Source organism: Rhincodon typus, chromosome 18, assembly GCF_021869965.1.
Source record: "Rhincodon typus isolate 14 chromosome 18, sRhiTyp1.1, whole genome shotgun sequence".
In the NCBI taxonomy this organism is placed as follows: domain Eukaryota; kingdom Metazoa; phylum Chordata; class Chondrichthyes; order Orectolobiformes; family Rhincodontidae; genus Rhincodon; species Rhincodon typus.
This window is the reverse complement of record NC_063349.1, coordinates 15,811,490-15,830,113: the sequence shown is the minus strand read 5'-3', so window position 1 is coordinate 15,830,113 and position 18,624 is coordinate 15,811,490. Positions and strand designations below refer to the sequence as shown.

Genomic DNA, 18,624 nt, shown 5'->3' with positions numbered 1-18,624 from the left:
TATTCACAACTTTCATCAGGCCCAGGCTCAGCATTTTCTGTACTGCTGAATAACCCCCATCTCTCATGCCTCTCCATAAAGTATCCTCTCTTCTTTAGTCACATTTTTCAGAGGCATTTACAAACCAGTTTGAGAATTTACAACAATCTTGCATGGTCACTAATTGCTAGCTTTATTAATTCACTTCCACAAATTGCCACACAGGGGTTTGAACTTTCAACCCGTGGATGGGGGTGAACTGTCGTCATGACCTGCATTAGGTGGCAGTGTCTGTTGTGGTATTCGTGGTCTAATTGCAAAACTGCAGCACAATACCAAGGGGATGCTGAATTGCCCAGTCTGTTGGAATTTTGAAAGATAACCACCAATTTGTTTACTACCTACAGCTTCTTCCTTCATCACTCTGGGATACAGCTCATCTGGTCCAGGGGACGCACCAAGTTTAATCCAGTTAACCTTTTAATTACCACATCTTTACTAATTGTAACTTTGTATGGTTCCTCAATTTCATAAGTCCCTTAGTCACCTAGTACTTTCAGGAGATTTTTTGTATTTTCTTTGATGAAGAAAGATACAAAGTAATTGTTCAGTTTCTCTGCCATTTCCCTGTTCTCTACTACAAATTCTCCTGTTCCCACCTGTAGTGAGCCCATATTTTTCCTGGTTAATCTTTTCCTTTCACATATCTAAAGAAGCTTTACAAACTACCTTTATAGTTATTAATAGCTTGCATTCATATTCTCTTTTCCCTTTATCAGTTCCTTGGTCTTCCTTTACTGGGTTCTAAATTGCTTCCTATCTTCAAACTTCTACTTTTTCTGGCGTTCTTACAAGATGCTTCCTTTGATCTGCTTTCTTTGCGCAGGGAAAAAAATATATAATCTTTACTAATGCGAATTTCTTAGTAGTCTGTCTGGAAACCCTTGTTCATAGGAACAAATTTTAGCTGATACCAAAACTTCCAAGGAAAAATAATGTTTGTTCACATCCTGGTTTTTATAATTGGCTTGGTGGCTGTATGCATCCCATCCCAACCACAGAAATTCAAAGGGATAAAACACTTACCATCACTGTCTGTGTCCCATTTCAACATGAGATCAATAGCATATATTGCCCGGGATGATGGATAATTGCAGATACCAAAAGGAGCATCTTTGGCTGTAGCCACTCGAAACAGTTCAACAAATGATTTATGTATTTCTTCCTGTAACAAGTTAAAAAATGAGTTAAAACCATGAGGAAAGTTAATCAACTTTATAATAAGTATAGATATTTTCTGATTCATAATGGATTTCTTATGATTTTGCCCATATTAATTCAGAGCCTACCTGATTTTATGACAGGGGTACTACAAGTTAGATTTTAATGGGCTACTTGTTGGAGTTGGGACTCTCATAATGTGCCCACTTGGCAAGATTTTTTCCTTCAGTTTTTAGCCCAGAATATTTTTGTCCTGCAGGTTGCTGGGGGTGTTAAAGGGCAAAGATAAGAGATCATATCTGACCCGCACAGAATAATCAAATCAACAGTATACCTCCTTAACTTATGAATTCGCAGGATCGAGGGAAAACACGGAAGTAGGAGTGTGATTGAGAATAGCTGAATTCAATGTCATTCAGGAAATAAAGTGAAGAATAGAAAGAAAAGAATTACAAAATTTAAAGAAAAATGTAACTTGTTTAAAATTTCTAACAAAATCATTACCCAAAGGAATAAAGCTATACACTTTCAAGGCTGTCACTTTCAGCCCAAAAAGTGCCAAGTCTACCTCAGATTACCTTCTAAATCTGTGACTTCATAGAAACCCTAGTGTGGAAACAGGCCCAACAAGTCCACACCGACCCTCAGAGCATCCCACCCAGACCCATCCATCTCCACCTATCCTCTCCTCTGTCCCTCTTCTATCCGCCTCCCACTCTCTCCCTATTTATTTCAAAACCCCCTCCCCCTCCCCCTTTTCTGATGAAGGGTCTAGGCCCGAAACGTCAGCCTCTCTGCTCCTATGATGCTGCTTGGCCTGCTGTGTTCATCCAGCCCTGCACCTTGTTGTCTCGGATTCTCCAGCATCTGCAGTTCCTACTACCCCTATAAACCTACCTAATCTACATATCCCTGAACACTACGGGCAATTTAGCATGGCCAATCGACCCAGCCTGCACATCTGTGGATTGTGGGATGAAACTGGAGCACCCAGAGGAAACCCACGCAGACACGGGGAGAATGTGCAAACTCCACACAGACAGTTGCCCGAGGGTGGAATTGAACCCGGGCGCCTGGCACTGTGAGGCAGCAGTAAGCCTGGTGGAAATAGCTTTTCACCTCTGCTTGGTGTTGAGGTTCCTGAACTAACCAAACCTGTTAGTCAAATTAAAAACCAAAAGAACTGCGGATACTGGAAATCCGAGGAAGGGTCAATGGACCCGAAGCATTAACTCTGATTTCACTCCAGACCTGCTGAGCCTTTCCAGCAATTTCTGTTTTTGCTTCTGTGGTCAAATTAACTGCCCTGAAACAAAAACATACAAAGTAGGAGCAGAACAGGATCTGACTGTGATCTCAAATCCATATTCCTGTCTACTGCCGATAACCTTTCACTCTCTTGCTCACCATGAATGTATCCACTTTTGTCTTAAAGGTATTCAAAGACCCGCTTCAACTTTTCAGGAAGAGTGTTGCAAAGATTCATGACGCACTCTGAGGAAAGAAATTCTTGCCATCCCTTTCATAAATGGGCAAGCCCTATTCTTTAAATGGTGACCCACCTCCCAGTCTAAATTCTCCCACAAGAAGAAACATCTTTTTGTTTTAAACTTTCACTCATGGATGTAGATGTTGTTGGCTTGTCCATTTATAGATCATCTCTAGTTGCTCTCGAGGAGAACATGGTGAGCTGTCTTCTTGAACTACTGCAGTCCATTTGATGTAGGTACAACCACAATGTCATTAGGGATTGGGAATCCACATCCGCCCCAGTCAAGTTCACTCAGTACCTACATGCTTCAATCAACTTGCCTTTTATACTAAACTCCAGCAGATATAAGCCAATCTATCCTCCTGAGACAACCTACCCACTGCAACCTAGAGACTGGTGAATCTTCTCTAAATTGCTTCCAATGCATTTACATCCATCCTTAAATAAGGAGACCAACAGAAATACACAATAATATAGAATGTCATTTATATCCTTTACGGTGAATATACCAATGCAAAATACCTATTCATCTGTCATCTCCTTATTTTCCATTATTAATTCCCCACACACACTAAGTATATTTGTGCCCACAGAAACTCTTACTATCCGTTTTTAATTTTCAGCCAACTTTCTCTCATACCCTAATCTTTCCCTTCTTATGAATTTTTAAGTCATTCTATGTTTTTTTTAAAAAAAAGTTGTCCGATCTTCTGGAAATAACAACCATCTTTGTGCAGTAATGTGGTTTTTGTTTAAGTTTGACACTATCTTTAATTTTCTTAATTAACCGCAGAAAGTGGGCAATCCTCTTGGAATTTTTATTTCTCATTGGAACTATCTATTGTGTGTATTCTACAATATCCCCTTAAATGTCCGCCACTGCATAACTATTGATCTATCCCTTAAACTAACTTGCCAGTTTCTTTAGCTAGCTCTGTTTTCAAGTCCTCGTAAGTGCCCTTATTTAAGTTTAAAAGGCTCGTCTTGCATCCACTCTCACTCAAACTGATCTGACAGTTCAAACATATTATGATTGCTGCCATCTAGGGGCAGCTTTGGTATTAGGTCATTCATTATCCACATCTCATGCACAATACAAGTCTGATATAGAGCACTCTCTGGTTGACTCTAGAACATGTGATTCTAAGGAACTATGTCGAAAACATATTGTGATTTTCCAATCTATGTGCAAGTTAAAAATGCTTAAGGTGATGACTACTTTTCTGACAAGCTCCCTGAAAAATCCCAATGAATATATTTTTAAAATGTGTAACAGTAATAAAAATAACAGCAAATGCAATCACGGCAACCCACCTCTGTTTTCTTCCAGGAATAGTTGGGGTATTGCTTCTCAAACATCGGAATAAATTCATTATAGTGGACCTGGGAATAAGTAACAATTCAGTAACTAAAACCAACAGCTCAAAGCCAGTGTGTTAATGCAATAAAAAGGTAAAGAAAGCAAAACATTGATGTTGTGGAGAAACCTCGACTACACGGAATTGGATTATTTTAAAACTGATCAAAACATGCAAAGATAATTGTTAATTTGTCTCAGGTATTTCCACTCTCTGACCATAACATTATGGAGATTGAAGCACTGTCAGCACAGAAGTATCAATGACTGGTGGAAGCCTTGTTTTTCTTTTACTTTTTCCCCCTTAAAGCTCCACTTGTCTCTTAATAATGAGCAACAAAGTAACACTAGTACTTAATAGAAGCTACTAGTTTGACCAAATCTGCAGTTATTTTTGCAACATAACTGCTGGCAGGTCACTGCACATATTCAGAATTGCTTTCCAACAGATTACCTTCACCCCAACAGCTACGAAATCTAAAAGGCACCCAGTCACATCACATAAAAAAGATTATAGGCATCACTTTAGGTCATACAGAAACGTAAGACAACAGCAGAAATGCTCGGAACATGTAGTACTTGAGTCAACAGTTTATAGAAAGAACTGATAAGTCTTTCAGGCACAGACTCGTCTTCAGAATTGAAAAATGATACTTGAAAAGATAAATGGTATGCAAATAGCCAAATGTAGGAGGCTTAGGAAACTGCAACAAAATGGAATAGCTGCTGATGTGATGTGGAATAATACCAGTTTTTAAAGAGAAAATGTAGCTAAAGTCTAATGTTTCTGAAATCAGTCTTCAATTCAGAGGCTTCAAAATTGAGGGGGGAGAAAGAAATATATTATTATTGAAGCTTAAGTTGAACTTTGGTGAAACAAACGAACGTTTGAATGGAAAATAGAAAGGGATTTAATGAATCGTAGGGACCTCAGGGCTGCACTGGTGAACAAAGTACACATGCTTTGTAAATAATCATCCAACACAAGTTCGGTTCGTCAAGTAAAGGCTATTGCACTACAAAACAGCCAACATAGTACAGCAAGTGAAAAACGATTCACAAACTGCTGTTACACAGAAGGACTGGTGCTTAAGGTGACGAATGAGCAGCATTGTGCATGGGAACAGATCAAGCAGAGGCCAGTTGGCAGACAGGACGGTGAAAAAGACGGGATGCAATTTCCAGGAGAGAACATGGGATTGTGTTGCACATGTGGTGGATAATTTGGCAAACCAGGAGGCAGACGGGGTGTGAAGCGAGAACCTGACAGTGGATTTGTCGTGACTGCCAGTGGAGGTGGAGGGGTCATGGCAGAATCACAAGAGATGCAAGAGACCTAGTCAAGGGTCCTCCACAGAAGGTAATAGGAACTCATTTCAGGAACTCTTGTATGGATAGAGTAAACAAGCAAATTTGACCGAGATGAAAAATTGCAAGAACAAAATGGGAATCTTCACAGATAACCAAGTGGGAAGAAGCAAACTCTAGGTAACTGTGCAAATCTTTGGACTGGCAGCAGATGTCACTGGAAGGCCTACCCTTCTGTTTTATACAGCAAGGGTTTAGAAAGGTCAGAGAGCAATAGAAAGGGGAAGTAAATTCAATGAGATTCTCAAAAGCAGAGTTGAAACAAGCTATACCACCTAAATCAGTGGAAGTAAAATTAAGCCCAGGAAGAGGCCTAAGCAGAATAAGCACAAGACTAATAAACCTATGAAGATTGGTATATCTGAGTCTGAGTAGTAACAGCACCGATTTGGAAACAGAATAGAGTCCAAGTAAAAGTTTAGAAAGATGGAAAAACGTGGTGTAGGAAGAAGTGGACTGCAGAAGAGAATTGGAGGGACGGATTGAGGGACTGTCCAAGGAAGATGTTCAGGGCACCCAGAAGGAGAAGTGCATCATAAACCACCAGATGGGGCCTTCAAGACTCCTTAAGGTAAACACTGTGTAAACTGCCTAAATGTATGCAAATAGGGTTCTATCTCTAAAGTTAACCATTCAATATGGAGTTCAGGTATTGAACTGAATGATGGAAAAAGCACAGCTTTCACAGTATGTTAAACCACAAGCTTTTAAGCTAATTAAGGCATAGTGCATCCAGCTGATTGAAACAAAGTCTTACATACAAACAAGGCGTTCCTTCCTGGGGATTTAAAGCCATTTGGAAGCAGGGGGGAAACAAGCCTGCAGCGAGGCACAAATATGTTAAGTGCCCTCATAATTCTGTGAAGGATTGGTAAGGAGGGTTATAAAATGGAGACTCACTGTCCAGTTTGGCTGGAATACTCAGGTCACTAATTCAGAGCTTTTCCAGAACCTTCCACGAGAAGTCATGGACAGAATACTACTGGTAGAGATGTCACTTGAATAAAGGTGATTTTCTTTTTCATTTTTTGTAGCAAACAGCAGGGACACTTTCCCTTTTCAGTTTGTTGCTGAAATATTAATGTAGTGAGCCAAGAGTTGTTTCCTTATTTATTTATTATTGGAAATAGTAATTAACCTTGCACCACAAAATGATATTAGCGGCGTGGCGCATGTAGCAAGATTTTTAAAAGTCTCAGATTTGCTGATGACATTGAACCCCAACAGATTTGCAGAGACTGACTGACACAGTGTATGCAGTAAGGAGAACCTTTCAAGTATGTATTAGCATAATAACAGCAGCAATCAAGTGACTTTGGAAGCATCAGGAAAACGTACATATCACTGTTGAAGGGATGCAGTTTAACAGTTGGGCACATGTGTGTATCTTTGTGAGTGAACAGAGAACTGGAGGCGTGAATGATAAATCAAATCAAAAACTGGACTTATTTTTGTTGCTTTAGGAAAATTAAATGATACAGTGCAGGCTAAAGATATTTTGCATAAGCAGAGGTAAGAGTTTATGAAGCAATGATTGTCCATGTTGATACAGATATGATGTTGCTACAGGAAAGTATTTGATGAACAAGAAGTACTAACAACAGAAAGGAGTTTGCTTGGATTGTACAGATGCAAAGAATAAAGCACGATTGTTGATTTGTAAATTCTTCTCTCAGCTAAATGAAAAGTTTCAGAAAGAAGGCTGTGATGGCTCAGCAAAAAGCATTGTGTTTTCTACTCAGCATTGCCATCTAGCAGTTCCTGCTGCACAGAATGTGTATTAGAGCATCGATGGGAATAAATGCACTTTATAAATGTCACATAGCTTCCTCACTGTATTTACATAATGATCCAATACCCTTTTGATTGCCTCAACTGAACCTGGCTCCGCCACACTTCCACACAGTGCATTCCAGACCTTAAAAAAAAACATTTTTCTCACTTTGCATTTGTTTCTTTTGCAAAACTATGCGCTCATGTTCCAGACTGTTTGATTAGCAGGAGCAACTTCTCCCTGTCTACTCTATCCACACCCCTCATGATTTCGAAAAATTATATTAAATGTTCTCTCAGCCTTCTTTCCTCCAAGTCCCAACTTCTCCCATCTTCGAAAGGGTCTCTTCACTGGAACCACTCTCAAAACTCTTCTGTACTCTCTCTGACACATGCACATTTTTTCCTTTAGTGTGACACTCAGAACTGCACACAATACAGTGGTTGAGGTCTAACCAGTTCATCATAATTGCCCTGCTCTAGTAATCTATGCCCCAATTAATGAAGCCTGGAATACTGATTTTTGTTTTTAGTTTACAGCTCTCTCTACTTCTGCTGCTACCTTTAATAATTTGCATAAGCATACACCCAGGTCTCTCTGCTCCTGCACACCCATGAGAAAAGCACCCTTTATTTTCTACTGTCTCTCCATAGCTTTTCTACCAAACAGCATCACCTCCCACTTCTCCACACTGAATTTCATCTGCCACCTATCCGCCCACTCCACCAACTTATCAATGTCCTTTTGAAAATCTACACTGACCACTCCATAGTTTACAGTTCTCTCAAGTTTTGTGCTGTCTGCAGACTTTGCAACTGTCACATTCACACCAAGATCTAGATCATTAACATAAATCAAGTGAATCAAGGATCTGAATATTGGCCCCTAGGAAAGTCCATGACAAACCTTCCTTCAGCCTAAAAAATAGCCATTAATCATTACTTTGTTTCCTTCCCCCAGACAATTCTGTATCCATGACACTATTCTCCCTTTCGACCTCCAACTTTCCTCATAGATCTGTTATGTGGCCCTATATTGAAAACCTTTTGGAAGTCCATGTACACCACACTGTAGCCTTCCCCTCTTCAATCCTCTCTTACCATGCAAAAAAAAGTCCGTGCGTTAGTGAGACATGACTTTCCCTTAGCACATCCATGCTGACCCTTTCAAATCAACCCATATTTTTCCATGTGAATATTAATTTTATCCCAAGTAATTATTTCTATAAGATTCCCCACCACTGAAGTTAAATTGACTACTCTGTAATTGCTGGGACATTATACACAACCTTTTTATTTGGAATGCAGGTGTAATGCTTAGTTCTCCAAACTGCCAGCACCAACCCCCGAATTCATAGGAGATTGAAGGATCATGGCCAGCACCTTCACAGCTTCCACACTCATTTCCTTTAATATCCTCAGATACATTTCACCCAGTCCCATTCCTTAGCAATTTTAAGTACTGACAGCTTCTTCAATATGTTCTCCTGGTCAATTTGGAAGTTTTCTAGTGACTGCATTTCCCCCTCTGTCATCTAATTAAAGCCCCCTCATTACAGCTACTCTACGATATTTACACCTCTCTGTAATTTCCTTGCAGATTTGTTCCTCTTTACTAGATGGTCGATAGATTACACTGAGATATGTATTTGTACCCGTTCCATTGCTTATTTCTAGCCAAGCTGATTCTAACCTTGAACCCTCTGAAGCATCCTCTTTGTCAAAGTACTGCAGTAATCTCTTTAATCAAAAACATCACCACTTCTCCTTTTATTCCTTTTCTATCTTTTCTGAACACCTCGTAACCATGAACATTTAATACCCCTATGGATTCGGGGGTAGGTGCTGGCAGTTTGGAGAACTAAGCATTACACCTGCATTCCAAATAAAAAGGTTGTGTATAATGTCCCAGCAATTACAGAGTAGTCAATTTAACTTCAGTGGTGGGGAATCTTATAGAAATAATTACTTGGGATAAAATTAATCTTCACATGGAAATACCCTGGCATGCATCAACGTGGTATTTGTCATCACAACATGAAAATCACACAGTCTGTGCCTGTTAACTCTCCGATGTTATGAACTGTACACTCTGTATTCACGTGTAGTGCAGTGAAACCCAGATTTTGGTTTTGTTACTTTGTCCTTACTGTAACTCCCCCTATTAACTTCCTATTTTTTATATTATTATCCACCTCCCGCAGCATTTTGTGCTCTTCTGTATTACTTTCTAATATTCCCTCCAGATTCCCACATTTCTGCTGAGTTAGTTTATCCTCCCTAACAGCACTCGCAAAACACCCTGCAAGAAATGTAGTCCCAGCTCCATTCAGGTGGAATTCATCTGTTCTGTACAGCAGTCATCACTCTCAGACCCAGTCCCAGCATCCGAAGAATCTAAAGGCCTCCCTCATGCACCAACTTTAAAGCCATTCATTCATCTCTCCTATCATCCTAATTCTGTAATCACTCACACTGGGGGTAATCCACGGATTACTATTTTAGGGGAGCTGCTTGCTAATTTCTACCTAGCTCCTTAAATTCCAATTTCAGAACCAAATCTCCCTTCCTACCCATATCATTACTATCACTGTGGACCTCAAATTCTGGCTGTTTACCCTCCCCCATAAGAATGCCCAGCAAGCTGTGAGGTCCCTGACCGTAGCACCAGGGAGACAAACCATCCAGGAGTCATATTGGCCACAGAAACATCAGTCTGTTTCCCTAACCGAAGAATCCCTCATCAGTACTGACCTTCCACTCTTTGCCCCAGCTATGCAATTAGGCCACCCATAGTGTTGTAGTGTCATGGGCTTTTGCTCTTGCTACCTTCCACCAAAGATTGATTGCCCTCATCGAGATCCAGAACTGTCAGTTACTACGCAAGACTTTAGAAGGTTGAGAGAGGGGTCTCACTGAAACTTGCAGAATACAGAGAGGCCTGGATAGAGTGGAGGTGAAGATGATGTTTCCGCTAGTAGGAAAGACTAGGACCTGAGGGCACAGCTTCGGAGTGAAGGGATGACCCTTTAGAACTGAGATGGGGAGGAATTTCTTCAGCCAGAGGGCTGTTAATCTGTGGAACTCAATGCTGCAGAAGGCTGTGGAGACCAAGTCGTTGAGTGTATTTAAGACAGAGATAGACAGGTTCTTGATTAGTAAGGGGATCAAGGGTTACAGGGAGAAGGCAGGAGAATGAGGTTGAGAAACATGTCAGCCATGATTGAATGGCGGAGGAGACACCACGGACCAATTAAGCAAATTCTGCGCCTCTACCTTATCATCTTATGGACTTCTGGCAAGTATGCAGTGGTCTATCTTGGAGTGCCTGGCTGTCACACATCTCTATCTGCCTGTGCTTGTTCCTAACTTGTAGTGTGATTAGCTCTTCAAACATGCTATCCACATAGTGCTCTACCAGACAGATGTCACTGCCTGAACTCTGAAATTCAGAGCCCTGTCTTGTGCAACTATTGACAGTTAATGCATAGCGACTCACCCTGGTCATGGTAAGTTTCCACAACTCCCCATATGCCACAAGACAGCATTCTGCTTGGCTGAGCTATCCTGCCAGACCTTAACCTTTGAAGTAACTTTAAAATCACCCCTGTACTTTGCACTAACTCCCAGTTTATAGCTAAAAGCAGATATTCTTTGCCCTTACCATCAGCTCCCTCTCCTATGCCTAGAATTTCTTACTTTCGCTGCCTTTGTTTAGAAATTTACATTTTTTCAAAATTACTGGAATTGAAATGCCATCCGGAAAAACAGCTGATTAACAAGCAATTCTTAAGTTTCCTGCAATGTTACTCAGACTTCCTTCCCAAGCTCAGCCTAGCTCCCTGGAACATACTCCCTTGTAGATCCCACTCTTCTCAACCCAGAAGGGAAGGATTGAAATGAGAAGGATACCAGAGAACAGTGGCAAGAAAGTGCGGGAGAAACACAGAAATTCATTAAATTATCAAAGCTAGTATTTATTATCAAAACTAGTATTTATAATCAAACTCAAAAAGGACTTTACTTGCCTGCTTAAGTTGAGTTTCATCAACATAGTTCATCACAGTAAAGTGCTTTTGATAATCATCGAAATGATGCAGTGAGAAAGGCCTATAAAAGTAACAAAAGATTGTTCATACTTAAAATATCTCACAAAATTCATAAGGCTTTTGGTTACTTAACTGTGCTGCAAGCAGTGAATGAAGTGCAACCTGTAAGGTCTGTTGCTGTTATCTATGGACATGTATGTCAAAATAAACTATTCCATTACATTTACACCATAACACTGACCATTGTTGCAGTCCTTGTGAAAACTAATTGTTTGTGAAGAGATATGAATTTCCCAGCAAACGTCAGAAAGAATTGGAGGACTAGATTTCACATTTTGAGCTTTGACTATAAGCAATAAAACAAAAATCAACATACGCTAGACATTACTTTGGTGTATTAGTTGCACGTTAAGTAAAGAAAATCCTGTTGTGACAAAGGTAAGCATGGACTATCGATAAGCAGTTTCCATCATTTAATATTAATACCAAAGCCCTTCATGGAGACTGAAGCAATTACAAAAAAAAAGATAAATACTCCCTAAATGCTATGACCACCTGACTACAGATTGACATATGTGCTAAAGTAGCTGCATTGAAATTGCCCTTTCATCCAAAGGCAATTAAACCATACAAACAAGATAGTATTAGAAATTAGCATCTCCTGCTTAAATTAACGTGCAGACTATTGGATGAAAATATGCCCGCAAACGTTCAACTGATAAGGACAATGAAGGTGGACTCAGGAATATACAAATGGACTCTATTTCACCTTGCAGCAGCAAAGCAGAAAGAATATTTCAAGAAGTCGGATGTCTGTTTCACCTTGTGCTTTGTCTTCTCCTGAAGTCAGTACCAAGTGAAATAGCAACGTGGGAAAACAACCATTTAACCAAGATGTTGGAAATTCTACACGTTTCACTACTGCTGAGGAAACAAGGCAACAGCTAAACATTTGTGGACTCAAGCTTCACTCTCACACTTGAAATAAATTCGAAGGACATTTAAACTTTGTAGTTCTTTTCTCCCTGTCCGTATAACTCATTTAAATTTACTACCTGTGTTTGATGTTGTGCTGTATTATGTTTTCTCAGGTTAATAGGTAATAAAATTTGTCTCTCACTCAAACTTGCGCTTGGTTCATACCTCAGGCCTATTAAAATTGGCTGCATTACCTTAATGGTGTCCTGCTGCCTCTTGTTTTCTAGCATCATATTTTCACCCCTTCTCACACCTCGAGTGTTCTTGCTTCTCTAAGGGAAATGTTAGCCATCATACAGATGTGATCAGGTTAAACTTAATTGAAACAATGAAAGATTATTGTTTAGAAAACCTGTCTTATTGAGATACCATCTGCTGATCCCATTATTGTAACAAGGAAAGATTACAAAGTGCTCCAAAAGTCATCTTTTTGTTGTTAGAATATTTAAGGAGATCCTAAAAAGTACATAAATGCAAATACGTTTTTGCTTGCTGCATAAAAATCTGAGCCAATGGCCTTCATCCATTTCCTTCCATTCATGTGGTGCAGAAACTGCATTCACAGTCATAACAGGCAATTGCCATCGTCTTCCAATTGTCTTCAGAACAGCAGAACATGACAGGACTGCCAAATGTTACACCATTGTTCAAAAAAAGATGCAAGGAAAAGCCAACTACAAGTCAGACAGTTTAACCACACCGATGGGAAAACTGTTTGAAACCAGAATCCAGGACAAAACGAGCAGTCACTTGGACAAATGCGGGTTACCTAAGGAAAGTCGGCATGGATTTTTTAAGTGGCCTTGCCCCTCATTTGGCCCTTGCCTCCAACTCCACACCTCTGCAACTTACTTGTGCTCCTATGATTCGGATGGTTTGTACATTCCCAATTTTAATAGCTCCCCCATTGGTAACTGTCTGAAACTGTCTTGGCCCCAAAGCCTCGGAATAGCCTTTCTACTGCTCTCTGCCTCGCCTTCCTCCTTTGGGACATTCCTTTGATCGTACCTTTTTTGTCCAAGATTCTGGTCATCCAGCTGAATAGCTCTTTGTATAGCCTGGGGTCATGCTTTTCTTTTCAACACACTTGTGAAGTGCCTTGGGACATTCTATTACTGAAAAGGTGCAATATAAATATTGTTGACTTTGTGTTTAACGAATCTGAATGACGTGTTTGATAAAGTTACAGCGTATTTGAGGATAATGCGGTTGACAATGTAAATAGACTGGTAAACCACGTTTGATAAAGTGTCAGATAATGAGCTTATTAACAAAATTAAAGCCCATGAAATACAAGGAACAGTGATAGCACAGATACAACATTGGATGAGTGACAGGAAACAGCATTTGGAACTGGAAGGAGGAATATAATTGGTTCTCCAGAATGTCAGTATTAGGACCATAGCTTTTCTTCATCTATATCTTAGACTTACAAGTTCTAGGACATCATTTGGAGGGAGAAACTGTTCCCATTGGAAGAAGAGTCAAGCATTGACTTAAATTAATTGAAGAAAGAATGAAAGGGAAGTGAGGTTTTTTTTTTAAAAAAACACACCAATTGGTGAAATTCAATGCGGAGAAGAATGAAGTGATATCTTTCTAGAGGAAGAACAAGAAAGGACAATATAAAATAAAAGATAATTCTTAAAAGACAGTGGATGCAGAGGGGCCAAGAGGACGTGAGCACAAACTGTTGAAGTGAACTAGTCGAGATAACAAGGTATAGAGCTGGATGAACACAGCAGGCCAAGCAGCATCAGAGGAGCAGGAAAACCGACGTTTCGGACCTAGACCCTTCTTCAGAAATGGGGGAGGGGAAGGGGGTTCTGAAATAAAAAGGGAGAGAGGGGGAGGCGGAGCTTTTCTCTACTAACAGATAGCTCAAGCCATTTTACAACAACTAAGTACTGAAGCATAGCCGCTGTTTCAATGTAGGAAACACGGCTGACAATTTACACACAACAAACTCACAGAAACAGAAATATGACCATTACCAGATAATCTGTTCTTGAGAGGTTTATAAGGGATAACCATTATCCAAACAACATAATTCCAAACAAACTCATCTCCAAACTCCAAGACCTAAATTTCAGTGCCCCCTCTGTAACTAGATCCTCGATTTCCTGACCCATAGACCGCAATCAGTAAGAATGAGGGCATAGGTTTAAGGTGAGTGGGGAAAGATATAAAAGGGACACAAGGGGCAACCTTTTCACACAGAGGGTGGTGTGTGTATGGAATGAGCTGCCAGAGGACGTGGTGGAATCTGATACATTTACAGCATTTAAAAGGCATCTGGATGTGTATATGAATAGGAAGAGTTTAGACGGCTACGGGTCAAATGCTGGCTAATGGGACTAGATTAATTTAGGATATCTGGTCTGCATGGACGAATTGGACCAAAGGGTCTGTGTCCATGCTGTATGGCTCTATGAACTCTGTCATAGGTGACAACATCTCCTCTACGACAATCCTCAACACCAGTGCTCTGCAAGTCTGTGTACTCAGCCCCCTACTGTACTCCTTATACGCCCATGACCGCGAGGCTCAATTCCACCCCAAATCCATTTACAAGTTTGCTGATGACAACCACCATTGTAGGTCAGATCTCAAACAACGAGATGGAGTACAGGAAAGAGATTGAGTCCTTAGCAGCATGGTGTAAAGACAACCATCTCTCCATCAATGTCAGCAAAATGAAGGAGCTGGTCATTGACTTAATGAAGCAGAGCCGAGGGCATGCCCCTTTCTGCATCAATGGTGCTTAGGTGGAGACGGTCACTTCCTGGGAGTGACGATCACAAATAATCTGTCCACTCAGGTCGACACAACAGTCAAGAAAACACAACAACACATCTACTCACTCAGGAGGCTAAGGAAATTCAGCATACCTACAAAGACTCTTAACAATGTTTACAGATGCACCATAGAAAGCATCCTGTCTGGACGCACCACAGTATGGCAACTGCTCCTCCCAAGACCGCAAGAAACTACAGAGAGTCATGAACACAGCCCACTCCGTCACACAAACGAGCCTCCCATCCACTGACTTCATCTACACTTCCCGCTGCATCAGGAAAGCAACCAACATAATCAAAGACACCTCCCACCCCGGTTATACTCTCTTCCACACTCTTCCATCGCGCAGAAGATATAGAAAGTTTGAATAAACCTACAAACAAATTCAAGACCAGCCTCTTCCCTGCTGTTACCAGACTTTTCAACAGACCTCTCAAATGTTAACGTTGAGCTCTCTCTCTGTGCACCTTCTCTGCGACTATAGCAAAGTATTCTGCACTCTGTTCTGCTATCCCGATGTACTTTGTAAGGTACAATCTGCCTCTACAGCATGCAAAACAACACTTTTCACTGTATCTTGGTGTGAGACAACAAGAAATCAAATCAAATCAACAGGATAAATCCTCTGCTTATCTTTAAATCCCAGCTGTGGGAACAGTTCATCCAATTGAGATGACAGATGGGGCTTCACTTCAACATCTATTTCTCAAAACGATGCTTCAGAATATGCAGCGCTACCTCAGAACCACACTGGAGTGATAGCATTGACTTTTCTTTGCTCAAGTTCTGGTATAGAACTTGCAGGAAGAGCAAAGAGGAATGAAAGAAGAGGGATGATAAAAAGAGGGGTGTCAGCTTCCATATGCATATTAACAGCATCCATTCAACTTCCACTACTGTTCTTGCCCTGTCTTATTGTCTTTGTGATTTTTAGGCTGGTTGGATCCTCTGTGCTCTTTTCACCTGTGAAGGTGCCCTTTCCCATCAAGGTGTCACCATCTCCTGCCCAAATAAAACAAAACAGCAGCAAAGGAAAGGCAGAAAGAGAAAAAGATCAGAAGAGGAATGACAGGAGCAGCAATTATATGACAAAGTAGCATTAGATGCTTACATTTGATGCATAATAGCATAATAAATCATTTTTCTATTAACATTTTATACATTTTCATACTTTGACACAGACATATCCAGATTTGCGAGCCAAGATAGGGAAAAGTATAAAGATATTAAACTGAAAGGCACAAACTCTCCAACAACACAATGCTCCACAACCAGAAAGTCTGCAATTTTTATTTGACCTTTATATCAATTCAATGAGTGATTGATCCATTAAAAATTGCAGCCTTAATGGAGTACACATTAAAACTGTATCATCAGAATAATGCAGAGTTTCCACAGTATGATTGGGCTACAAACGCAAACCATTTTTAAAAATATTATTAATCAGGCCTTAGGAAATACAGTCATATAAAAATGATTAATATAGAGCTAAATATCACAATTTAAGTATCACACACAAATTTATGGTCTACTTCAAACAGAAGTATAAAGGAATTTCTAGCTCTAAAACAAAAACTAAAACCAGGGCATGAAAGGTCTTTTCACTGACTATTATGTGACCTCAGCCACTTACCAAATTATAGCAGCAAAACTGACCAAATATTAACCTTATGTTTACTTAGTAGCAATGTGACTCTGAAAACTGAATAGTGCACACATTACGCATCTAAATGGCACAACGCTACTAGATGGTCCAACAAAATCAAGGTGGATTCCAAGCAGCTATGCATGCGGTAAATTATATTTGAGCAGAAATACTTACACAGCTTAAAACAGGATACCTCGCAGGAGAATAGGGTTATGTAAATAAAGCACAAACTGCTATCAGTGCAACCAAGCAGACAGTTTAATATTTTATAAAGGCAGTACGTCGATCCAGAAAATTTCAATTGTAAATGGGCAGCACTGTGGCTCAGTAGTTAGCACTGCTGCTGCACGGCACCAGGGACCCAGGATCAATTCCACCCTCGGGCAACTGTCTATTTGGAGTTTGCACGTTCTCCCCGTGTCTGCGTGGGTTTCCTCCAGGTGTTCCGGTTTCTTCTCAGTCCAAAAATGTGCAGGCTAGGTGGATTAGCCATGGGAATGCAGGATTACAGCAATAGGGTAGGGTTTGGGTCTGGGTGGGATGCCCTTTGAAGGATCGGCAAGGGCTGAATGGCCTGTTTCCACACTGTAGGGATTCTATCATAAATGGGATTGATCAGGTTAAAATCACCATTTGCGGTTTTGACCAGCTGACCTTGTAAAGTGACAGTAATTATATATTTGTTCCTTTTGCTCATATCCTTCATACATTAGTGCTACATATTATCCTTCCCTTTCTTCATTCTTTCCTGCCATTCACACTCCCTTCCTCAAAAGTGTCTATCAACATATGTGTGCCAATTCAAAGTGTAGATCAATTACTGACAGCAAAATTGCCCCAAGTGTTTTGATATTAATCTTAATGTCTGTGAAGTAGATGTAAAAGGAATGCTATGACAATCACATCCAAAAGACAGGGCTTCCAATTACATCCCATTAATTCCCATCAGGCTGAGTGATTAAGGCTGGAATATTACAAATAAGTCACATATGTTACTAACGCATCATTACACATTCAAGTAAAAACATCACTGGAATACAATTTAAGTACAATTATATTTTGTCCTTAATGTCCTATTCAGTTTGGAGGAAAACAACGTGCCATTAAGAAGCTAAGATTAAATAAATAGTGAATTCATATTTTCATTTTTCAAAAAAAATTGCAGTTGTGAGTAGGAAAATAATTGAAATAAATGAGTTTTCATGGCCGCTCTAAACATGGATCATTCAGTACAGTGCAGGTACAGAACAGCTACAACCCTATCTGAAAGGTATGTTTCTGTCCTAGTGCCCCATCGGTCTCCTCTCCACCATCAGAAAAGTGATGGACAGTGTTATCAACACTGCAACTTAGTTGCATTTAGTCAGCAACAGCCTGTATCCCGATTCGCAGTTTGGGTTCCACCAGGGCCACTCGGTTCCAAATCTACGACAGCCTTAGTCCAAAGATGGACAAAAGCTGAACTCCAGAGGTGAGGTGGCCTTGAGTGAGTGTGGCGTCAAGGAGCCCAAGTAAAATGGAAGTGAATGGGAATCAAGTTAATGCTTTTTACAGATTGGAGTCACACTGAAAACACTGAAAACAAAGGTTGCGGTTGTTGGAAACTGTTCATCTCAGTCCCAAATGTCACAGCAGGATTTCCACAGCGTGGTGTCCTGGGCCCACCAGTCTTCAACTATTTCATCAATGAGCTTCCATACATTATAAGTCAGAAGTGGAATGCTTGCTGATGACTGCACAGTATTCAACTCCATTTAAAACTCCTCAGATATTGAAGCAGTCCTTGGTTGCAGGCTTGGACAACTTTCCACTTCAGGTTGATAAGTGGTAAGTAACATTCTTGCTACAAAAGTGCCAGACATCAACCGTATTCAATGTGATAAAAAGTTACTATCTCCACTGGATTCTCAACAACATTAGCAATGCTGAACCCACCACTATCAACATCCTGGGAAATACC

General features: G+C 40.3%; 1 protein-coding gene across 1 annotated transcript in view; it reads right to left on the bottom strand.

The window, feature by feature from the left end:
- Positions 1 to 967: 967 nt before the first annotated feature.
- ttll12 (tubulin tyrosine ligase-like family, member 12) overlaps positions 968 to 18,624 on the bottom strand; it is a 35,666-nt gene continuing 18,009 nt past the window's right edge. The window contains exons 10-12 of the mRNA XM_048607834.1: positions 11,219 to 11,300; positions 4,007 to 4,075; positions 968 to 1,204 (exon numbers count right to left, since the gene is read on the bottom strand). Coding sequence (XP_048463791.1) covers positions 983 to 1,204; positions 4,007 to 4,075; positions 11,219 to 11,300 — 373 coding nt within the window. The 3' untranslated portion in view covers positions 968 to 982. The remainder of the gene's footprint in view (positions 1,205 to 4,006; positions 4,076 to 11,218; positions 11,301 to 18,624) is intronic.